At 35.4% G+C, this 26099-nt stretch overlaps 1 protein-coding gene across 1 annotated transcript in view; it reads left to right on the top strand.

Annotated features, from left to right (window-relative positions):
* The window catches only part of ATRNL1 (attractin like 1), a 537457-nt gene that overhangs the window by 126419 nt on the left and 384939 nt on the right, over positions 1–26099 (top strand). Inside the window, exons 16-19 of the mRNA XM_075026472.1 lie at positions 5090–5303; positions 7387–7575; positions 12491–12709; positions 18136–18273. Of these exons, the coding sequence (XP_074882573.1) occupies positions 5090–5303; positions 7387–7575; positions 12491–12709; positions 18136–18273 (760 nt within the window). The remainder of the gene's footprint in view (positions 1–5089; positions 5304–7386; positions 7576–12490; positions 12710–18135; positions 18274–26099) is intronic.

Here is a 26099-nt window from a genome sequence, read left to right on the forward strand (position 1 = left end):
GAAGATCATTCCCTAGATACAGTTGAGAATCTTGGTTAAGAGATTAAAATTTAAGATTGCGATTCAAAACAATGGTTAGTCTCATGTCTATCCAAAACAGAAGCTTTTTCATTACTTATTAATAGCAGTAGTAGCAGGTAATAAGGCTTCAGTATAAGGGAAGTGAAGACATCAAATAAAGAAGTATTTTGATAGCTAATGTATAAAAATATGAAGTGCTGTGATTTTAATTACTAAATTTTTCCAACTGTTAAGATATTTTCTTTTGCTTGATTAAAAAAAAAATACCTTATTAAAACAAATAAGACAATTAATTTCTGCTAGCTAGAAAATGATTTCAATTTAAATAATTTTAGGACTTATAATGTCAACAAAGAAGTAGGAGATATTGCCTGTCTTACTGTTCCATATTCATGGAAGAGTGGTAGAGCTGAATATTAATAGAACATGAGTAATACATTTTCCTTGTGGCCTTTTTGGATGCACTGTATCACTTGAAATTCACTGGTCTGTCTCTGTATGTTTGTGCATATGTGTATGTGACATCTGAAGGGACATCCCTTTTACAATACCTCTCTGTGAGACTGAAATCTTTATGAATAGCAACGTCTACTTCCACCCTGCATGCCCACTACTGCTTTGTTAATCAAGAGACAAGAGGGCAGAATGACCACAATTTTTACCAAGTTTCTAGGTACTAGCAGCTGTAATATGGAGCTGTACCATTTCTTTGGCTTCTAAATGAGAGAAGGTAGCTATAGTCCCAAGCTGGACTAGATTGTCCAGTCTTTTCTTGAAACCTAGAGCGTGGCAGAGTGTACTTTGCATTAAGGAACTCTTACACCTTCTCTAGAGAGAGCAAATGCTCCCTTCCTTTTCTATTTCAGAGCAATGAAGGAGAAGGTAGTTCTGATAAAAGCTTTAGATTCTAGCAAAAGATATCGGCCTTGGTGAAATTGGACAGATTCTGCTAGGAAGCAAGAGCTAGTGTGGGTCCTGGTGACTTTAGCCAGGGAAGGTCTCCAGATGACCTTGTTGCTTCCTTACCAGTGCAACACATGATGATCATGCATTTGGCATTAAAGGAAAATTCTAGTAATGGTAGGAACCACATGGTTTTGGAGTTCCTATTCACTTCTGTCCCCAGTGGACTGGCAACTCCAGCAAGTGTGGACTACTTTAAAGCACCCAGGAAAACTGTAACAAACATCAGATACTTTAATAGTCAGCTTGAAGAACTGAGATAGGCACAGTCAAATCACTTAGAAAAAGTTTCAGTACATTTCCACTCACCTCTTTTCTGGGTCGTTAGTAACAAACTAAGCAGCAGGATGGCCCTGCTGTGCTGAGGCAAAGGTGTCTTGAATAAGAATGATTTCCTGAACTAGGTCATGTCATTGTTTACTGACAAGCTCTTGCATGTGTATGTGTTCACATGTGTACGTGGTCACATGTGTGTTGGAGTTTTTCCTCCTTCCTCAAATAGAAAAGCAACTGATTCTGACTGAGTTGCAGGTTCCTCTTCAACTTTGAATCTGAACAACTTACTAAGTGCTAAATACAGTGAGGACTGGAGAGATTTCTTGGTTGTGGTTTTTGGACATCTTGAAAGTATACATTCATCAAAACCTTGAGAAAGACGGAATAAGTCTTCAGAACTCTCTGAGGAGTAACTTTCTTCCCACTTACACATTGAGCAAAGATCATCTGACCTTCTAATAAAGAAGCTGGTACTCTTGAGAAGAAAAAATTAGACATATTTGGGACTGTTTTCATGTCAGCAAGTGTTTTTCTGAAGTGAGGATTTGATTTGTATTGTGTTTTTCACCCACCTGGTTTGATAACAATATTTTTCAAGAGGCCTGGAAACTCGAATCTTAGATCAGTGAGTTCTGGGTGCAGAGAACAGGCAGTCTGGTTTCCTTCCTGTCTGAGCCTCTTCAGAAGCATCTTTAGCAAGTTACTCAAAGTAAAGGAATCGGTTTCCTACATTCATTTTGCATTAAATGTAACAATCATAGAGTTCAAGTGAAGGGTGTTCAACTCTCATTATTTCTTAAGCCTGAAGAAGAAACTGGACTGGCATCCTCATTTGGCACCTTTGAAGTCCCTCAGTTGCTTCAAGTACTTTGAGACTCTCAGCTATTATGACTGAACCTTTCATCAGTTTGAGAGATAAGGACTAAATTTATGCTTTTTTTTGTGAAGAAATTAGTTTGATAGTCACAGCACACTGGTGGCTGCAGGTGTCATGGGTGGAACTTCCCGAATTCTCTATTCACTATTTGTTTTCTTCTGTTGGCTTTCATGCAGTGCAGCAGCAGTCATTTTTTCTGATAAGCTTTGGTGATATCAACACACAATCTCTGCTATCGCCAGCAGTCTTCAGCTGTAGTCCAGCACATCATGGAGTTAATGCCACATAATTGAATATGTGCTTTAAGCATGTCCTTGGAGCATTTTGGTGGCCTACTTCTCAGCTATTTACCATATTTTAATCAGACATTAAAAAAATGTTTTGGATAATCTGTTTTTGGCATCCTAACAACATGCCCAGAGCAGCATAAGTGAGCCTGCAAGGCAGTAGCTTTGATGGTGCGTATTTGATAGCATGCTAATCAGCGCTCAGGTCTGTACTTTGTTGTGTTACACTAGCAAAGAGCCAAAGATGGTACATAGGGAATCTGAGATATCTGACATGATGATTATAAGTTGTCCAGATACTACAGCTGTTAAGAATGATGGTGACTACGATACGTGTTGCTTTTGCTAGAAGTCTTTCAGTTCAGGGGTGCTGCTTGTATCTCCTAAGGCTGCTCTGGCTTTTGTGATCATCCTTGGGGCTTCGCTATCATTAAAGGGGTTCTGAGACACTCTCCCACTCAAATAGAAGAATTTCTCTCCAAATGTCACTGCTGCACCATCAGTTTTCATTATTGGCCTGACATACTTTTCACTATAGCTGGGATAGGTTCTCTGTTTTCTATATACTGATGCTGAGGCCAAATTATTTGGCAGTGCAATTGAAATAGTCAGTAATATGTTGAAGGTTCTCTTGGCTGGAATTCCTCAGCCCCAAAGTAGGCATTTAGGGTTGTTTTAGGCCTGTGTTTGTCAGCAATTTATCCTGCCTAAGTCCCTGACATTTTTTATACATGCCTGGTGTGCATGCTTAGTGTTCTACAGCAAGATGTCTAGAGTCATGCATAAATATCTAAGGTTTTCTGATGCGTGTGGACCACACACATATACAGCAGTCTAGGAGACTAAGTAACAAATAAGACAACGGATGTACTATCTACCATTTTCCAGGTGCCCAAGTTCCACTTTTACAGCTTCCATCATGTTCTTTCTAGTATGCAGGATCTGGGAGCTCTCACAGACACCTGGAAATTTGGTCACCTGGGGTAGCAATGAAGTTATGAAGTAAATACAGAAGACAGAAGAATGGGTGGTGGCATTTTTGCTGGATGTTCTTGTTGGTGTTTGATAATCTCCCAGAGTACATCACTGCTTAAGGAATGGAACATTTCTTAGTTGTTTTCTGGTTTATTTAAGTTTGTTCTTGCATCTGTAAGTCTGTTAGATGCTGTAGCAATTCTTGTTTGATCATGCTCCTAACTGATAGGACAGAAGAAGGAGAGAGCATAGGGAGTACATTTTAGGGAGGTCAGGAATACTGACCTAATATCTACCTACTGATTTTTTAAAAAAGTAATTACCAGTGGTATTTCTGAAGAAAAGTTAATAATCCTTCATATTTCAGTTTGATCTAATGAGGCAGGGGAAAAAGAGGAATGCTCTGATCAGGTGTAGATTTAAGAGGTCTGTAAGATTTTCAGCCATGGATTAAACCTGAGTGGCCAAAGAAAGATGTGAGATCAAAGATGAAAGATCTCTCTGAGAGATGATGGCAGTGACTTGGTTCACTTGTGAAATACCACATAGATCTTGAATTGTGGCAGGTTCCCTTTAGGTATATTATAGTGTTTTACCTACCTTGGCCTGTAAATTTAATCAGTTGAGAACCTAATTCACAATCAGATCAACATCTGTGCTTTGGAGCTGACAACATCTGTCCTTTGCCTAGTGCAGATAACTGTGCTGGGCTCTCTGGTATTCACCTACCACCACATACCTGTCACAGCCTGTAGTCTCTCTATATCTCTGTTCCTTATGTTTAAACTGGGGTTAATGAAAAACTGCCTGCACAGAGATTACATGAGGAAAAGTGTTTGTTTTCAGTATCTTGAGATTTTTTTACAGTGATAGGAGCAAGAAATATATGTAGATTTATCCTGGAACAGGCAAAAGCCTTTCTTCCTCAATATTGACTTTTTCTCTTGGTAATTGTATAGAGAAGATAAAATGATAAAAATGGGTCGAATTCGTGTCATGTAATTTTACCGATATGTCCTAAATATTTTTTGAGTACTAATGCTTTTGTGTTTTCTAGACTAGTTTGGTTTTTTTGTTTTATAGCTTTATGAATCAATAATAGAAGTGTATTCAATGTCTATTTAATGGCATTGGAGTTGTGCATGTGCCACTTTCATCTATCTCTCTGATTTGGCTAAAGATGTTGATCAGTATCAGCAATACAGATTTGAGAGGATGGAATATTTATCCTGGTTTTTTTTCTGAAGTTTGATTTCTGTGAATTGCTGTTGACTTATGCGTATTTTATTATCCATGTTGGCCTAGCAATTAGTAATTGGTATAGCAGCCAGTGCAAAAAATCCCCCAAGAAAACAATTTCATTATGACCATTTGGCCTGGTGTCTGACTCTTTATCAAATAATAGTAATCAGGATTGACTTTGAATAGAACAAACAGAGATGTTGAGTAGAACAGAAGCATATAGTGGGTGTGGTGTTTTTGTTTGGTTTTGGGGGGGGTCAGCAATGTAGAACAATTAAGATAAAAACTATATGGACAATGACCATTGAGGTGATAAAGCGAGAGAAGAACATGGTGAATTCTCAAAATGTGAAGTTGTTGCTGTTGAGTTATTCTTTGAAATGTTTTGACAACAACAAAAAAAATCATTTAACTAATTATCTCACATTTCTTTCATTCTGATTCATAGAAAATTTCACCTTGGGTAGGTTTACGCAAGATCAACATCTCCTACTGGGGATGGGATGACATGTCTCCTTTTACAAATACAACTCTGCAGTGGCTTCCTGGAGAGCCAAATGACTCTGGCTTCTGTGCATATCTAGAAAGAGCAGAGGTGGCAGGTCTGAAAGCGAACCCATGCACTGCAATGGCAGATGGTCTTGTGTGTGAAAAACCTGTTGGTAAGCAATCTCTTATACTCAGTTACTGTCACTGTCATGATTAGCAATCTGTTTGGGCTTTCATTTGGCTAAGGGGAATTTTTGGACAATTTGGATTAAACAATTAAAAAAAATACTTTTATATTTTTTGAAAAATATGGAGCTTTAATCTAGAAAACAAATAATATTCCTAAAGCAGCAAATATTTCTTTGTGAATTAGTTTACATGGCTTAGTTTGCATTACACCAGAAGTCTTATAAATTGCCTCTAAGGCAGTAGTAGTCAGTGACAACAGTGATTGTAGCACAAAAGTGTCTGTGGAGGTGTTCAGTAAGGCTGATATTTTCTTTCTGAATCTCGCTGAACATCAGTGAACATTTTAACGGTCTGAAAGACTGACGAAACCAAAGTTCTTGTTTCCATCTTGTAGGTTGGTTTGTGTGTAAAAATTACTGTGGCAAAGTTACTTGATAGCATGATTTTCATGCTTCAGTTGTCCTATGTTTCTCTGCATAGCTGTGAGGTTGAGCACATGAAGTTTAAATCTGCCCTTCAGATTTATTTTGTGCATTATCTGTGCAAAACTGGAAAATAGCTGCGTTGTTGGTGTGTTGGGTACACTGCCTATCAGTCTGATGGTTTTGCTGTGAAATTGTCAGAGTTGTTAATCTGCGTAACCAAAGCGTGATCTTACTAATTCTTTATTCTCTTATAAGCAATTCCAAACAGTAATGTTAATTTTAAAGTATATGTTGTACACTTGTTGCTACTGCTATCTGTATTTCCTAAAATTTTCATCTTTCACAGTGTTCTTAATTTTGAGTTAATAGTTAATTATTTACCAGATGTTTCTCAAAATAGTAGAAGATATAGTCACAATGGAAGAGACATCTCAAAATGTAAAGGATACACTAGGTGGAACATAAATGACGTTATTAAGATGCAATTTTTTGCAATTAGATCAACATTATATGTGTCTGTTCCTGGTGTCTTGTTTTACCTTTTTTTTGTGATCTTGAGGTGCTTCTAAGACTGTAGAAGTCAAAGTACTTCAGCTGTATGAGAGTACTTTTACAGTTCAGCTGATTTTTGTTAGATTTTTCTGTATATTTTTTATTAATTGCAAACCACAGCTTGTATACATGCATAGTAGGTCAAATCCAGGAACACCCTTGGTTAAGTGATTTGGCATACTATATTAGCAACGCAGAATGGCTTGAGAACTCGGGTAGTATTGAATGTGAATCAATAATACACAAAAACATGGCAATACATAGGAGGGCTTAATCCTGATGTTTCACATGGCACTTCTGTGTGGAAAATATAGTACTATGTATACTTCTGTGTTCCTACCTAAGAATTACTATACTCTTGTTCTTGTACATTTTACAGTTTTATTTGAAATCAAAGCAAAAATCAGGAGTTAGTGTATACAAGTTCTTTTTGTGTGTTATGACTTTTTGAGATAATGTACAACATTAACCTAGTCAGAATATGGTCACTAGTAGAGAAAAACACACCCACCCCCCCCCCCAATCAAAAAAACCCCAACCAAACAACAACAGGAAAACCCCAACCCAAATCTGTTTTGCATTGAACAATGTTCATTTTATTACTTTCCCTTTGGATTCTAGTGACTTTCATATGCACACTGTAAGGCAAAATTTTAGGGGATAAGTAAGTCACAGGTAGAATATTTGTTGCTTACATACTGTTAAACTAACGGGAATGATAGGCCCAGAACTCTACTGTACTTGTTATAGAAGTTTGAGATGTATTTTATGTCATGTATGTGCATGTAAATAAACTGACATTATCATGCAATTAATATTGAATGTGTTATTTCAGTATATAGATAAAATTGCTGTGAAATTTTTTAAAGGAACTCTATAGTGTAACTCATGCTGAGTATTACTTAATAGTTTTTATAAAATGTTATTGTATTTATATGCTGCAACATAAGTTTGGATGAAGTTATTTATAGCTAATTAAGGAAGCAACCACTTTCACTGCAACAAGGATTTTTCTAATAGAACATATGATTAAAGAAAAAGGAGATTGAACTTCTGTTCAAAATTAAAAATTTTTGTGGTTCTTTTCCAGTCAGTCCTAACCAGAATGCCAGACCCTGCAAAAAGCCCTGCTCCCTGCGAACAACCTGTTCGAACTGCACGAGTAATGGTATGGAATGTATGTGGTGTAGCAGTACAAAACGATGTGTTGACTCAAATGCCTATATAATCTCCTTCCCATATGGACAGTGTCTAGAATGGCAAACTGCCACGTGCTCCCGTGAGTATCTTACTACACGTTCATCCTATTAAATATACTGTTGTATTTTTTTTTCCACTCAAAAGAGCATCTATATGAGTAGGATTCAGCACATTCACTAAAGATAAAAATAATTTCAGATGAATGACCTTACATAGCTACTAATGTGAGCAGTCGATACTGTGTATTTTCTAGATACAGATAAATAACTGGCAATTCTTTTACGATGAAACATATTTAGTCTTTTGAAACAGTAAAAAGTGTTTATTGTTTTCAGATAAAGAAAAAATACCATGATCATTTGTATGACCAGTGTTAGTGTGTCAAACAATGGCCATGAGCTGGAACACAATACTGTTAAAATTAGATAAATAATATGTAGAACTTAGACTTATACAACATCAAGTTGTTAAAAAAAGGAGATGAGCTGAATTCAGAGTTTTTAAGATTCTGATTTATTTTGTCAGACTCAAAGCAGCCCATTTTCCTAGCATGCAAAGATAAAAACAGTGTTAAAATAATGGCAGTAATAGTCTTGAGAGTATTGTAACACAGATGCAAAACAAATGGTCATGGTCTTCCTTAGATTCTTCTCACTTGCAAATGCTGATTATTAACCCTTGCAGACTGTTTATCCTCTCCATGGAAATAGAAGGAATCCTGCTAGGCCATCAGGCAGGTAAAGGAGGTGCAGGAAACTTTGTCCTATGTGATCAGACTGGGTCAGGCTGTATTAATGTTCAAAGTTGCTCGTTTCATCCTCTTGAGATAAAAGGCAAGCGATTTCTTGGTCAAGCAGCAAAGATACCCCCCAGATGTCCCCTTTGGAAGCACTTTTCATCAGAAATTGATACAATGCCTCCCTATGAGAATAAGAAACCTACTCACTGTACTTTTCAGTATACCGTTCAGCTGAATCTACTTCTTCCCAAGTCTGTAGTGACTGGACCTTGTTAAGTTCAGCACCATGCAGTTCCAGTGTATATCGGTGCCATAATTCACGCAGATGCTGGAGCAAGCTGCCTGGTGCCTTAGATTCTTGTCTCAGTTGTGTTTTATTTGGAACAATTCCTCAGTCACCATCCTGCAGAAGACTGTTTCTTAGTATTTTTACTGTCCTTCAAGATTTGATTAAAATATTTTCTACCTGTAAAAGACTCCAATCCAGTGGGACCCAACCTTAATATATAGGACTTCTGAAGTGTACCATTGAAATCTTATTATTGCTTTTCTCTGAGAGGGTTTTTTTTTCAGTTACTTCCAACTTCCTTTCCCTCTCCTTAAGGATCTTTTGATATCGGCGCCTCTGGAACACTTTATTTCTAGATATGTTCTGGCAGGATTCATGATGTTGACAAGAAGCAACTTGCTTCAGGGGCATAATTAGATCATGTTTCCGTTTAATAGATTTTGGATACAAATACAAAAAATTACAAAAGGTTGTTACTTGCTTTCACGTAAGCATGGGGAAAATACTAAGTAAAGTAAGGTCCTGCCACATATGTAATAGGAACCATTGATACGTTGTAGTTTTAGGAGAGAAGAATGACTGTATGTATCAGGTCACTACATATATCTGGGTTAAAGGAAAACAAGCATAGGAAAATTTTTCTTTCAGGTAAAACTGACCAAGAGGCTGTATTCCTCTTAATTGAGATTCCTTTTTCATCCTTAGTAATCATAGGATATACTGAACCAGTACAATGTTGACCTGTTCTGGTAAACTTGTATGCATAGTTAGTAAATTTCAGATGTTAATCCAGGTCCTCGTGTCCAGGTTCAGTGTGGACTAGAAGTAGGGTTTACACGTTCCTTGGGTCCTTATGTCCTCTAAACCCAGCCATCAGCCCATGTATGGTCTAAAAATAAAGAAATATTAGGAACACTTAATCTCTTGTCCCATGTATTTGGAGTAATAATACTGTAATTATGTAAATGTTTCTCTCTCACAACAGTTCACTAAACTTTTTTTCACTCCTATAAGGAATCAATTTTCTAACTTATAAAATATTGATAGTGAGTTATGGCAGAAGATAAGTAGATTGAAAATTTGGAGATAAAATTGACAGAATGTCACATGAATGATCTTAGCTTTTTAAAATAGCATATATTTAAAATAGCATATGTCAGCCTGAACTTTTAATTCTGTTTTTGTGTTTGTGTAGTATTTGCACATCATGCAGATTCAATTTGTTTGGGGAACACAAGAAATTGTTTTTAATTTAATTGGAATTTTTTGTCAGGTCTGTAAAAGTTTATATTAAATAAGGTGAACAGGATTTGCTATATACCAGTTCATCATTATGTAAAGTTAGTTTTGTATGAAACAAGTTTCCATGTCCATAAGCAGGTTTTTTTTTCCCTCAGAGATTTAAAGCATTAGATATTTTGCATTTAAACAAGAAAATGAATGTTGAAATGAAACATAGTTCAGGCATCTTCAGTCTAAATGACTTGAAAATTTTATTAGTTAGATACATCATTATTGCTACTGAGGTAATGAAGTATTAAGTGGATTCCTTTATCAAGGGGTAGTGTTTCTACTTACTTGAAGAATGGAATGTAACTATACCTGTAAAAAAAAAAAATCCTCTTTTTTAAATTTTATTTTTATTTTGAATGACTTATTTCTGAGTTTTTGGATGTTTTGCTCTGAATGAAAAAAATCACACAAGCACGTATGATTTGAAAGGAAAAAATATAACAACTGAGAACTTCACATTTATTTTCACAACTTGGAATTAAAATGAAGAATACTGTTTTATTGGTGACATTTTGTCATTTTAATACCTGCTTGCCAAAAAGTTGCATTCCATTCTTCCCCACGTCTTCCATCCATTATGACTTTTGATTGAATAGCTGACAGTTGAAAATCTCAGACCACCTCTAGAATTTAAAAAAAAATATTCTACTTGAATATTCCCTTTTTTCTACAAACAATAACTTCTCAGTTAGCTCTCTTCAGTTTTTTAGCTGAATGCCACTACAGAGAGTATCTGAGGATTTCCACTTTCGGTTCTGTTTTACATTCCATGAAGACAGTGCAGCTGATACTTCAGAGCTGTTTTCTCCTAGCTTTATAAATAGCAGCATGAGAATTGTTTGGATCATCTACAGTGCATCTCTGAAAGGGCAAGCCAGCCGGTACAGAATGATGGTCTTTATTTTTCTGCTGATCTTCTAACATATTCAAAAAACTAAATTTGCATCATTCAGCTTCAGATCTGATGAGGTCTGGTTTAAAACTGATTTGTCACATGATTGACACTGATTTCCAAGAACAGATGAGCTCCTTCCCCCCTGTCCCTTCCCATATTTGGGAAACTTGAAACATTTCCTCCTATTTTGGATCCTTCCAAGTCTAATGATACAACAACTCATGCTCCAGCTTTCTGCACTGTTAAAGTCCTTTTGAGATTTCATTCAGATTCTTAACTGCCTGTTTTCTTGATATCTGCATGTATCTTTAGACTACTAGAGTATTTTTTTCTCTGACATGACAACTTTCATTACTTTTAAACGATTTTAATAGTTGCTGAAGTCAGAGTAGCTAGTTTTATTCTGCTGTCAGTTTATTTAATTAGAAATGAAATTGTTCTGCTTAGTATACCCTATATAACATGGATTCAAGTATTGCTTTTATGGAGCAGAGTGGTCCAGGTAGCTGTGAACCTGAGTATTAGGTGGATATAGTGTCCTGGCTGCAGCTGACCCAAATTGAGAGGTTACACTCATGTAGAAGCCATCTGAGTGTCCTCCAAAAAAACCCCCATGAACCTTTAAAATACCTTCTTTTTAAAAAGTAACTTAGACTGTTTCTGTCTTCCTGGTAGGATCTTCCTGAAGTTCATGTATGCTTGTAAAATTTATTTTGTAAGTGTCCACAGAGTTAACGTGAGAAGAGACGGGGACCCATAGAGATCAATGTTCAAATGATTCTGATGTTAATTTGATTCAGTGTTACATCATTAAGTTAAAACATTTAAGATGTCACAGAAAAAGCTCAAATAAACTTGTGAACTCTAATGGTGTTTCGGAAGATACTAAATTGTTAATTTCTTACTAATAAGAAATGGCAGTAACTTCAGAATATGAATTTTATTTGGTTCTAAACAGATTTAAAATATCAGGAAGACCATTTCATGATAAATTATTTAAAAAGAGTAGAATATAAAAGATCTAGAGGGAGATTTGCTTTTTTGTATGCAAATTAAAAAATGAAACCAGATTCACTCTAACAGATGAGACTCAAGATATAGTTCAATTAAATGGGATTGAATTATGACTTGTAGTTTAAGAATCCTCTTTTTGGAAAGATATGTAGTATGCTAGCTTGTTTCAAAATTTCTACATAACAAGACTGAGTCATATTTGTAGGTGAATACTCAGGTGTGATCCCAGAATACTGCATACCCAAATAAATTTTTGGTTTGAATTTGAATTATCACAATTTTTGGGTTATTATTATCACTCTTATTTGGATTATTGACCTTGTCTTGAGATCTAGAGCCTTCCTTTTGGAAGGGCTCTTTACATCAGTAGAATTAGTAATATATGCATCCCATAATATATATTAATAATAAGCACAGAATGTAGATTTTATCATGGGATTTAATGAAGATGTGTAATATTATTGTACTGCTTCATTATCTTTGTTCATTTGAAATCTTTGTTGTTGCATTGTGGTGTAACAAACACCTGCTGTGTATTTTGTGATCTTTGAAGTAGTACAACTCTTAAAGAAAACTGAGATATTCTTATTGATGTTACTGAAATTTTTTTAATTTACACAAGGAAATAGAAATGCAAAATTGTTTCTTCATCAGCTGTTGTAAAATCCTAGCATCTTAATTTAAAAAAAAACCAAACACGCCCAAACTAAAACCCAAAACAAAAAAAACCCCTTAGCATTAATACTTTATTCCATGTAATAAAGCTCAAAACTGCTCCGGACTGAGGACCTGCGGACAGTGTTTGGAACAGCCTGGGTGCGGATGGTGTAACGATCCCAGTAACACTGGAAAAGGGCAATGTTTGGAAGGATCATCAAGAGGCCCCATGAAGCCTGTTGGCATGCACTCTAATGAAATGGTGCTTGATGCTACTCTTTGTCCAAAAGAGAAGAATTATGAGTGGTCTTTTATCCAGTGTCCAGGTAAGGTCTGCTTCCGTTCTTTCTTATATATGAAATAAGAGGTGTTTCTCTGTTTAAGCATGACAAATCAGCATAATTATTTTGAGTAATACAAGTAACCTTTGCATGAGAGATTTGTTTTTCCAAAATATTTCTTAAATGTGTAGTTTGTTAGTCTCTGTCTGCCGAACACAAATGTGCTCACTGTCATGAAGGTTCGCATGTGAAATTTGATGCATTTTAACCAAAATTGCCATTTATTTATAAATAATTTTTCACCCATCCTATCCTTCTACTTTTTTAAATCCAACTATATGAATTTGCTTCAGCTTTTGCTTTCTTCTGGCTTCTGTATCCATCAAAGAAGAGTGCAGCTGGGGAGAAATTATCTATAGGCAACTGGTGGTGCCCAGGAGCAGGAACTTCTTGCATCGCTGCTGCACACACAAAAGCCCAGCTGGCTGTGAGACTGAGGGGCTGCCAAATATCTGAGCTGTGCCTCCAGTCTACCTTTTAAACACTTTGAGTAAATAGAATGTATGCTTTTGTAATCTTAAAGAGAATCTCCGAAGTCTAATTTTAAGCCCTATCAATCTGATTATAGTATTTTAATTTTAAAGTTCGTTGGAAAAGTAAGCAAGGCATCAGGTACTTCAAGACCGTGGAAGCTGAGCTGGTACCATCTCCTGTATGGAAATACTCAAATCCTGCAAGCAGTGTGTGAAAGCAGCGGTGTAGTAGTTACAGGCAAATGAAAAGCACACTGGGGAGTTTGCCAGACCTCCAGTGGTAATTTACAATAAATAATACAGTTTAAAAGACAGCTTGAAAACTTTTTTTTAGAATAAATGGTGTAATTGTGCTAAAGTTATTTTGCCAGCAAGTGTTCCTACTGATGATAAATTTGGAAGCTGGAGCTTCTCTAGGATCAAAACTTTTATGGGTATATGCAGCTATGTTTGTGTGCTCTCCTGGGTACTTTTTTATCAGTGTATTCTCTGTGTGTGTGTGTGTGTGTGTATGTATATATCTGTGTGTTTTCATATATATATTTATATTTAAGTGTATGTATCACTATATTATTTAGAAAGCAGAATCTCTGAAGAAAGTTTTATTTTGGTGACTTTTTTTTTTAAATACATAGGTAGAGAGTGGATTTCTTTTTTTTAAGTTTTAGAATACTAAAGTGAAATGTAAAACCAAGTGAACACTGTCAAATATTCTAAATTAAAACCAAAAAAATCCAAACCATTTCCTGAACAAAGAAGCCTGTCACAGTTTAGCCCCAGCCAGCAACTAAGCACCACGTAGCCACTCACTGACTTCCCCCCACCCAGTGGGGTGAGGGAGAGAATTGGGAAAAAAAAAGGAAAACTTGTGGGTTTAGATAAGAACAGTTTAATAGAACATAAAGGAAGAAAATTATAATGATAGCAAGAAGAATAAAATGACAATAACAACAACAACAACAATAATAATAAAAAGAATTGGAGTATACAAAACAAGTGATGCACAACGCAGTTGCTCACCACTCGCTGACCGATGTCCAGTTAGTTTCTGAGCAGTGATCACTCCCAGGCCAACTTCCCCCAGTTTATATACTGGGCATGATGTCGTATGGTATGGAATACCCCTTTGGCCACTTTGGGTCAGCTGTCCTGGCTCTGTCCCCTCCCAACTTCTTGTACCCCTCCAGCCTTCTTGCTGGCTGGGCATGAGAAGCTGAAGAATCCTTGACTTAGTATAAACACTACTTAACACACTGATGTTTTCAGTTGTTGCTATCAACATTCTTATACTAAATCCGAAACATAACTCTATACCAGCTACTAGAAAGAAAATTAACTCTATTCCAACCAAAACCAGGACAAAGCCTCCAGTAAATTTCTGGAAACAACAGAACGACATTACATTGCACGGGAACTTCAGTACTTTGTATGTTAAAATACAGGTATGTTGATAGTAAGTGCATTGTTAGACTTTCACTGCAGTACTAGTAGCTACCACTAGTGAAACTGTAAAGGATATATAAATCGCTTGTCTAAAATGTTTGAGTTAGAAGATTTCATCAGCTTATTTGCTTAATACTTATTCTTCATAGATAAAATTCTGTATTCATTGTATATTCTGATCAAGAATTCACTGAAGCTCCACTTTAGCTGAAAAACCCACTAGTTTTATGAGTTTGAGGCAAATCCTACAGAAGTCATAGAACTAAAATTTCAGTTGATGGTCAAATATAATTTTGATTGGTATAGGCTGTCAGTTTTGTTCCTAAGCTTTTGTTTTCATTTTCTTAAAATATTATCTGTAATGGGTTGTACTAACACAGTTTATTATTTTTAGTACAGCAATCATTTGATGTACTTGAAGTAAGATAGAATTGATATTAAGTCTCTCTCTCTCTCTCTCTAAGCCTACTGAGCAGTTTATAGTTTGGATGAAAATAAAAATAAATAGGTTATGACATGTAGTTTGAAGATGATTCTGCCACATTGATGAATAGTCGGCTAAACTATTCATGTTCATTCATGTATGCACTTAGTTTTCTTTGTAGTTCATAACCATGCTCTTTATAATGCCTCTGGGCAATTGTATTGGTGGTAAGTATTTTAAATTCATTCTCGTTTTCTCTCCATTTAAATCTTTAAAACTAGTATTCAGCAGGTAGCATAAAAAATGTTTCTTTTTGTGACTGGTCATTTTGAAATCAATAGTCCTCAAAGCAGCTGTCATAGTATGTTTTTTGCTATGAATAAATTTTAATTTTTTTCATTAGATTTGTATTTTAACTGAACTTTTATTATAAATAAAATGGCAAATATCATGTATACATATATATAAAAAAAGAAGAAAAAGTAAATAGTGTTGGCTTTTCTTCTCATGAGAAGAGTAGTTTAAGTAGAATGCAAGCCCAAGTTTGTCTTTAAAGCCTAAATTCCTCCTCTGAAGAGAAGCTTGAATTGATTCTAACTAGTTTGTTTAAAACTAGATGAAGTATCTTTACACTAGATCCAGATTGTAATGCAGACATCCTTTTAATATATTTTCCTAGTATTAAGTATTTTCTTAAAACTATTATTATTAACAATTGTCAGCATCATCAACCATTTCACCACAGAGGTCAAAAAAAAAATTGAAAAAAAAAACCAACCCAAAAAACCACCCCAAAATTGCTTGCCTCCAGGGCAGCCTCACTGAAGATTCAGCTAAATCACATTTATGTGTGTGAAGAAAATTATTCTGTTGCCGCCAGTGATGTACATTAAAATCACTGAAAGAAAAAATGACTTTTAAAAATGTAACTCCTTGGTCTTATTTAAATGATTATTACAGTATCTCATTATTTTAATTATTATTTTAATTATTTAATACTGATGTCTCCAGTTTGATCGCACTCATCTGTATCACAGAAAGTTGTTGAATTGTATAATTCTTCTGGCTCTTCACTTTTATCAATGAGATACATATTTTTAGGAAAATCAGCAAATACATAATATAATTTTAAATGGTGTGTCATGTCAATTGTAGATTGTATTGCTTCTTATTGTATACATATTTTTTTGAATTTGATTTAAATCTCTTCCATTTTCTTTGTCTTAACAAATTGTAAGAATTAAGAGCTATCATATATGACCAGATAATATTATGACGTGCAGCAAACTAAAATTCACAATAAAAAATTTCCTTAATTAAGGTTGCTTTCATTATCCTTTAGATAACACAAAAATTAAGAAATACAAAACTAAGCATTAGGAAGAATAGAAAATTTATAAATCAATGACTCACTAGTTAGAGAATATCAGAATGAAACATTTTCCCTGCATTATGATACATTCTTTAGTTAGGCAACATTACTTTACTTTAATAGAACATCTATTTAATGCACTATCTGTTTTTACTTTGATTTATTGAGCTGCATTTTGCTTTTTAACATTTGCTTTAAGAAACTTAATGTGTAAGACACGTAAACCCAAAATGGAGCTGCAATTCATGGTATTTTTGTGTGGCTTTTTCTGAGAAAGGCAACAAACTGCAGAATGGCAAACTGCCTGGAGGAAGTTGTCACGAAGTTGTCTAAAATTCAAGTGGTTTTAGGAAGAGTAAAACTTGTAATTTCTAAAGAGATTTAGTCAAGACAGTGAGAAAACTTCTTTTCCAGTAGTACAGAAACGTTTGATACTTGTTTGCAAGTTCTATAGGCATAGCTACAGAAGAAGGAAGAGATTGTCAACTTGGGAGATTTAACGGTTTATGAGCCAAGCCTGGCAATAGCTGTAAATGTATTAAGTTACTAAATTCTAAAACAGCTCTAAAACCTTTTAAATCATGCAGTGAGATTCCTCTCCCTCTCTCTCTCTTTTTTTTTTCCCCTAGCCAAGACACTAGTCACTGTGACATTAGATTAAAAATCCAAATTTAAAAAAATAAAAATAATTAAAAAAATCTTACTGAGCTGTCTTCTGCTGAGTCTTACACAGCCTTTGCCAGTAAGGAATCGACAGGTTTGACATAGTCTGACATTTGACAAGCTGCTGTAATTGACAGATTGCTAATCTGCTGAGCACTATCAGCTCTGAGTTCCCACTCTATAGAGAGGTCATCTTTCAAAACCTCTTGGGTGTTCAGCCGAATCCTGGCAGCAGGATCAATGATTCTGGCAGAATTCACTTTGTGATTTTCCAGCAATAGTGATCAGTACTTGCTGAGTTTCTCCAAAACATGGAGCACTGGAGTGGAGGTGTGGTGCAAGATCAGTGGTTTATAGTGTTGTTATTTGACAAAAAGCAATTGTATGCTTTTAAGGTCAGGCATAAAAAATTTACGTCAATAGGAGTCCAGTGTTTTTACATTCACCAGAGTTGACTGTAGTGAGGAGGGACTGGGGCTGTTTGATATGGCCCGCATGTCCTTAAAACCCCTTAGTATGCCAAAGCTAATGCGAGGATCAGAACTGTTAAAAATAAGATGATCTTTGGTTAATTTTTTTGTAAGTTCTCTCTCCCCAGCAGGTATAAGTTAGTGTGAGCCGTTGATGTTCTCCATCACAGTAGCCTTTCAAATGCTTCACAGCAGGTTGCATGTAGGTATGGGGCTTTAATTTGGTCTCAGTTGGTGACTTACTGCCTCTTAACAGGTTTCTTAAGTGACCGGGCAGCGTTTTAAAAATGAGGATTGGAGTCAGTCACTCAGAATGGCAAAAAAGACTTTCTCACACACCCTAAACTCACCCGTCACCATGTAGTCAACTTCTGTGGTCTTTTGTGTGTGAATTCATGTCTTGTCACAATGCTATTTTAAAAAGGTTCTATGTCAAAGTACAAATATATATGCTGGTCATTAGTCAGATTAAACCCCTCAGATTCTGCTGCAATTTTGTAATCACATAGGAATGATTTTGTTCCCAAGAGCAATTTAGTAATGGCTTTTTAAATGTTATATTCTAGCTTGCCAGTGTAATGGCCACAGCACCTGCATCAACAGTAATGTCTGTGATCAATGTAAAAACTTAACAACGGGAAAACAATGTGAAACGTGTATGCCAGGATATTATGGGGATCCCACAAATGGAGGACAATGTACAGGTAAGTCATTTTGCTGGAAGGAAAAAAAAAAAGAAATTACATTTTATGTAATGTGAATTTAACTTTTAATATAATGCCAAATTAACTTTTCTTTAAAGGTTAAATGTTTATTCGATAATGCAGATGAGTTGATCAGCTAAATTAATGATTCAAAATCAGATTAATATTTTTAAGAGAAACTTTACATTCAGAATCATCATTTTGCAGTTGTTGTTTGGTCTGGATGCTCTGAGAACAAGATGATAATTTACTGATGCTCTCCCAGTTAAGGAAAGGAGGAGAAAGAAACTGTCTTGTGGGAGCAACACCTTAAATCCTGATATTTCAGAGAGGCATAATTTCATTCCATGTAAACAATCCTCTTAAAAGTAGTGAGAAAGTACTTATAAATAAAGTTCAGTATCTACCATAATGTCTGATAGCACTGATTGGTATAAATGTGTGATGCTAGTGGAAGAATTATGTGTTTGACAGACCAACAAGTCTTATTCCTGTATGGTTTAAGCAGAAAAGCCTGGTACACTGAGGATTCTAGGGTACCCTAACCTATTCAGTCTGTTTAGTTTTGTGATTGTGGCATTGGAGGATTGTCCTTGAAGTGAATGAGAGAAAGAAGCCCAATACTCTGGGTGGTTTTTGTATATTGCCATAGGGCTGCTTTTTCACCTGCATGGGTGATTTTAAAGCTGACAGTAACTGCTTCCCTTATAATTAAATGGGGGAAGGGGGGATATATTCAATATGAAGTCATAAAGGTAGTTGAGATTGAATCTAGGAGGGTGCTAGAAAGTTTCATCCCATGATTTTTTCTTCTCTATTATTGATGTTTCTTTAACTGGACCTTTGCTACTCAAGGAATATTATTCATTTAAAGGGTTCACTTGTTTCTCAGCACTTTAACATGCAGTAGTCAGTGCATAAAGCTGCATATCTGGTAAACTCAAGCACAATATGTAGAAAGTGTGTTCAAGGGGATGGAAAGATTAATGTCTACCCCTATTGACAATTGCACATTTTGCTGCTGCTTTATGATGCTTTAAATAATTCTTAATAGTTCTCTTATTTCCTGAAGTTGACAAAATGTTCTTTTGCTGTCTATATCACCTTTATGGCAAAATGATGTATTAATATAGCTTTTATTCTTCAGGGATACATTAGCTATCAACCAAATAAGCATTCCATCACTTTTAGTGAATTATGTGCAGTGCAATAATGGCTAAAATCAATTTATAAGACCAGTAAAATTATAAATTTTATGACTTGTTTTTTCAACCCTAGTCTGTAAGAGTACATATTTTTATTGGTAGACATGATTTTAACAGGAGGTATTTAGAATAAAGAATGCTTTATAAAAAATAAATATGATAATTATTTTGAGACTTTATCTGCATTGGTATATTATATTTTGTAGTATAGAGCCCATAAATCTGTTTAAGTCTTTAAGACATTTTGATGAATGTACTCATTATGAACTGTTAGATTTTTCTTTGGTATCATGATTTTTGTTCCTGTGATAGAGGTGCCCAAATTGTGGGCCAGGGATTTCTGCAGAAAAAATACCAGTGATCCATAGATGAGGCAGATCAATTTTGGTTGGATTTAAGAGGATTTTGGAATGCTAGTTGAGATCAGGCAGTGTGCAAATATAAAGAAAGAAACAGATGGTTCTATTTGTGGTTTTTATTTTATTTTATTTATTTTTATTTTATATTATTTTCCTTCATTCTGGTAATGCTTTTGGTAACACAGAAAAATTTTGAAAGTAGCTGCAGGTTAAAACCATAATTAAAGTAAAAGCATAAGGGTAAAATATGAGTGAAAGAAAGGGCAACCTGGTCAGAAGCTGAACGTAAGTGTGACTGAAATAATTAGAAAACAAGACAGGAAATAATATGGAATAGCCAATCAAAGAAAAAAATTATGGAGAACTGAAAAAACCTAGTCAAAATGAGTCATCCTCATAGTCCTGTCTTGTGTTACTTTTCTCTGCTGCTGCTGGGTGTTTCTGGCTGGACCCTACCAACATTTCTTTTCTACTAAGACTCATCCTTCTGTATGACAGTTGAGACTGCCTGAGCATGTGGTGCATTTTTTCCTCAGAGCTCCTGAGTTATTTTTTTGGATCTAGATTGAAAACTTTTTGAACGAATAACAAGCTAATGATTATAACTCTTAAAATACAACTGTAATACTATAATATTCTTCATATAACAAGTTGCTATAGTTACAAGGGTGTAACTTGGTTCTGAATCGGAGAGCAGTTGAAGCTGGGAAAAGAGGTTGTACTCGAGCTCTACAGTTGAGAGGCAAAACTGGGAGAAAAACTAATTATTCTCTTAACCTACTCATGACAAATGACATAAAATAATTTTTTCCCAGTGTCCTGACAAAAGTACTTATGTATTCAGTACACATATTATATATTCTGCTGTTGTGATATATGTACTTATAGGTAAAATCTGACCTCCCGACTTAGTTTGACTATCGGTGATATAGATTAAAAAGATTTGCAAGAAAAACTTCCTTTTCTTTTATAGGCTGGATTAGTCTTTTTTGTTTCTTAGATCTCTGGTGATCTTGAAAGGAAAGAGAAGGAAATGCATAGCAAGTTTTTCAGTCCTTGGAAAACTTTTTTTTTTTCCTTAACTATGCTAATCCTTTCCTACATCCTTTCTGTTTATACTTCTAGGAGGTAATTCAAAAAGCTCTGAAAGAAGCTGACTGTCCACTCCTGAGTGATGAATTCTGTTCTGACCTTTGTCTGGGGATGGGAAACTCTGTAGAAATATAACTGTTTTCCCTATTCTACTCTGGGAATAATGATGCCTTTACAACTGTCATCAGATAACCGATACATTCATAGTGGTATTGCGTAGCATTATGCTATCAAATTACTATGGGATGAATAACAGTTGTTATAGGAAAAAAGATATAATTCATGTTTCAGAAGGTTTTGAATAGTTGTGATTAAAGAATGGATAAAAATTTGACTTTTCTGGATTTTCGCTCACTATAATTGTTGACATTTCAATAGCTTTAAAACAAATCTAAGGACTTGCTTTGCATCCTGATATGATGCAGGCTTAGTAGATGTGACAAACCTAAAAAGAAGGACAAAGAAAAGATGGAGGCATAATAACAGGCTTCAGATACGTGGAAGGAAGCTAAAAAGAGAGAGTGATGATAGAGTGCCTTCTCCCACGCCCCCGTTTTGGTTGAGGAAGAAGTAATGGGATTAGGTTGCAACAAGAAAGATTAAGGTGGAATACAAGGGAAACTTTCTACTGGTTAAACTGTAAAATAGGTTGCCTAAAGATGTTATCAAATCTGCATTATCACCTAGACTACATTTTTAAAATTTTTTTAACTTCTCTAGTTTTGGAAAAGGGCAGTGGACTAGCCAATTCCACATGTTCTTCTCCAGTCCTAATTTTCAAAGGATTCATGGAGTCTGAGATCTAGAATGCAGGAAGGTATTGAGTAAAGATAAAGTATTCCAATTATATAAGAAAATGATTTATGTATAGCAAAATGATTATGGATATTTGCTATACTATCAGTGCTTAATAAAGATGTTCCTAAGTCTTACATATTACTTATTTTGAAATCTGTAGCATCTTTGTTATTGTGACATTAAAAAGCTTTCCATCTAATGGAGGTTTGCTCTGTGATTGACCCTCGCTTTAGTTTATTTTTGTGTCAGAAGTGTAGTATGTCGGTTGCTGATGGGCAATAGTTTGACAGTGATCATATTTTTAATAATTAATTGTTGTAGTTTTTCTTAAAAAAACATGCCTAATACCAATTATTCATTTAAATTCTGTCACCTGAAGTCTTTTCTATACAGGGAATAAGAATTAGAGTTTGTATTCTTGGTGTATACGTGATCTTTATATTCAGTAGTCCTAACATGCGGCTTGAAGGAGTTCATACATCTTTACTGCAATTCTTTAAAATATTTCATTGTACAATTATCTAGTTTGAATTATTTTTATATTTGATTCATTGCTGCATTCTATACAAACATCAGTAATAAATTGCAAAAGCCTTTTATTTTATGTTAAAGAAAGTTCTGTGAGTGTAATTTATTGCAGTTATCTGTTCTTAAGCTAATTAAAATGGTTTCAGGTAGTTATTATGTCTGTGATGTGAAACAGGTAGCCAAAATATAAAATGAAATTAATTTGTTACCTTACATTATGATACATTTTTAGTTACACAAAAAAGATTTGCAGCTGTTGTTGGAAATGATACACAGTACACAAATTAGTAAGTCCAGACCCTGTGTGCATGCTTAAGATTTGTAAGCTAAAGCCCCTATACGGCAAAGAAAAGGGTAAAGTGATTGTACCATCAAAGTTACATGTAAAGTTACAGCATTCATTTTAAGGGTTGGCTCAATGTGTGAGAAGGTAAGAGGGAAGCCAGAGGTGAATTCTGAACATGAGGGAACAGAGCACTTTAGCAAAGGGACAGGTTTTGGGTTCCAGACCAAGCTCCAGTTCTGTTTACACCTTTTATCTGACTGATCTTGAGTGCAAATGCATGAGCAGCCCTTGGAGAGCTAAATGCAGTGCTGTCAGTCAGTGTCAGAAATATTTAAGGAGTCAAACCCTCTAGTGATTTAACAGAATAAGACACACTCACACTCTGTATTGTGGTGAAGCTTAGATGAGAGATGCACAGCTCAGCCTTGTTTGCTTCTGAGCAGGTAAAGCTATCCAGAGGTAGGAAACGTAGGAAGCCTTGTAGTCTGGGATGTTGTCGAGTTGGAGGACAGGTACTTCAAATCACTTTGATTCATTTTTTTTTTTTTTTTAAATTCTGCTCAAGTCCCATTTGAGGTACAATTTTGAATAAAAAAATTCAGTAATAGAAAATTCATCACTAAATATTGATGGATTTTGGAAATAAACCCCCTCTGATTTGTAGATGGGAACAGATACTGGCTTGCTGTCTCGGTGGTTTCTCTTAGGGTTATATTTTCTTCAAGGTCTTATTCTGTACTACTTGTCTGGGAAATATGCAATGTTTTTATAGAAATTCTAGAAAAAATAGATGTGTACTACATACTGCAGCATAAAGTAACAGAAGAAAACAGTATGGGAGATTGCTTGGAACAATTTTGTGTCATCTTGGCAACATTTTTTAGCATTATTTTCAAACTTATTAATCATCTACTTAGTTGTCAATGTTAAAAAAGATTTACTCGAGCTGCTTATCATTCTGTCACTTTCTTTGTGCATGGTATTTTTAAAAATTATTGTTAATATGTATGAGATGAATAATATAGATGAGAGAATTCTTTATGGTAACTTCTGACACACACTGTGAATGTATAATACATTTAATAATAAGGTAACATGAGCACTTTGCTGTATTGCCATTTTTTTCATAAAGTGGTAACATCCCAAACAGCGTTCAGTTTTCCCATCATTGTACTACCATTGCTGTTGCTTTTGCAGTAGGAATAAAACTGTGAGTACCAGCACAGCAGGGTATTGTGTTTTAACTTGCACTGCTCGGTCTCTAAGCAGCCTTAAAAGGTATGGTGTTTAAGACATTGATGACCATTCTGTAAAAACCTCCTACCAGATAGGCTGTGCATGTGAAGGTTTTTTAAGCAAGCCTGTAGCATTTCTATTGCCTTTATAGATCTGTCCCCTTCTCTGCTATCACACAGCTTCCCCCTCCCCCCATTTGATTTGTAATAATTCTGTTTGAAAATGTGAAGTTAATTGTTTACTGGAAACATTTGATTTTTTACCAGATTTTCAAACTATTAGCAAAAGCGAACATGCTTCTAGTGAGCGTACACCATATGTGCATCAAGTCAGTAGCATCTACTGCAGCCAGGTGAGAGGTCTGGGAGCCTTTTTTGTTCCTCCAGTACGTAGAGTGTGAAGCACAGAATAAAGCTGAGCTTTTCTGCTATTCTTCTAAAGCATATGTCTCTGTAAGAGCATGCCTTTTGCAGTGTCTGCTTCTTTTGCACATTGTGTAACTCAGTACTTTTCACCTATATATGTGTGTGTGTATGTGTATGTGTGTACATCTACACATACTACTCCCTGAATTCGTTCCACATGAACTTTGGCATCTATGCATTAGCCATCCAACTTACATATATCTACAGTAAGTGCCTCAAGACATTAAAAAAAAAAGATAGGCATCAATAAAAGACTGTTGTTAGACTAGCCTTAAGGTACCTTGACTTAGGTGAAATTGACCCCAGCAATAAAATAGTTGCCTAGATATAGCTGTGATTATTTCTGTTGGCTAAAAGAAGAAAAAATAAAACTTATTAGTTGATATCTAAGATACATCTTCAGTAACAGGAGGAGGAAAATCCATGGTGTTCAAATCTTGCTGCTCAAAGAATCTGATTATTCTGCTGAGTAACTGACATCTGAGATGTGGGGGTTTTGAGAGAAGGGGGTGAGGACGGCAGTGGTCATTGCTTCTAGTGTCTATGAAAGAGTTATATGAGAAGGATGTTAAAGTCATCATGGCAGCTAATTGAAAATGGTGTCCTTGGTTTTTAGATTCTGTCTAACTTTGAAAGATGTCAGATCTACTAACAGTAGATCTGCTGGGTAGACTTACAGATCATTTTTTCTCTGGCACTGTTTCTAACGTTTTTACATATTCAGCAGTAGCAACCTTTGTAACACATTTTTGTCACGACAGTCTATGGAGGAACTGATACTGATTTCCTTCCCTGTCTCTCCAAAAGAAATATTTTTAAAAGCTACCATGGGCACTGTTGAGATCAGAGCCCTGTTCCTACAGAGTACAAAGGGCAATCAGTGTGGAAGATATTTGGGGGGGAGGGGGGGGGGGAATCAATTTCATTTACAAGGAGTGCATGTGCATTACAGTGGGTTTTTTTGTAGGCAGCACATCTAAGAAACCCCACAATTACTTTGAAGTAATCTGTAGTCTGATTTATTAGAACACAAACATCAACTTGAACAAGATAATCTGTGGAAAACTAGGGGAGGTGTATTAAAGAAAACCAATTGGAAACAGATCTACCTTGTGCTACCAAATAATTTCAAGGTGGGTGTCCTTAATTCCCAGTTTTCTTTCCAATTCAACACTTCTTGCTGTGTCCAAGCTGAATCAGACTCCATATGATCCACACTAGATCTTAGGAAAGTGTCTTTTCTACCTCTCCTCCAGTTTGATTCGATTCTGCTCTTTGATATAGATAGGCTCTTCTTTTCTGAAACATCTCCTAGTTTCTACTCCTGCTTCAGGTTTTCTGCTTTTCGTCATCTTCTCTCTCAACCCTGCCTGCTGCTCCCAATAGTTTTTGTAAGGCTTGTAATTTTCATTTGCATCCGGGAAGAAGCAGTTTCCTCTCCCCTCTAGAGAGTCCAATGTAACCCATAGTGCTCAGAACAATGTAAACAGGCAGTCTTTCTGTTTGCTCCCCAGCCATACTCTTAGAATGTATATACACACACATATGTATGTGTGTGTGTATACATACACAGTGCACAGTATTTGTATATTAAATTGTAATACAGCAAATTACATAATTTCACACATTACAGAAAGCAACCTGTCTTTTCTAAAGGAAAAAGTTGATAGTGTGACAAGGAAAGCAATTTAATGTTCAGTTTCTTTTTTGAAGTAAAATATGCTGTTGTCTACTTAGTTGATAGAAACGTACCTGGTAATTTCCCTTAAGACTTATTTTTCTAGGTTTCAAAAAGTTATACAAACAATGAGGGAACAGAAAGCAGCAGTTTTAATTTTTCACTTCAACACTATCACTACGTAACTTTTAAATTACCTGTAATTTGGGACTGCATAGG

Source organism: Buteo buteo, chromosome 4 (genome assembly GCF_964188355.1).
Source record: "Buteo buteo chromosome 4, bButBut1.hap1.1, whole genome shotgun sequence".
Classification (NCBI taxonomy): domain Eukaryota; kingdom Metazoa; phylum Chordata; class Aves; order Accipitriformes; family Accipitridae; genus Buteo; species Buteo buteo.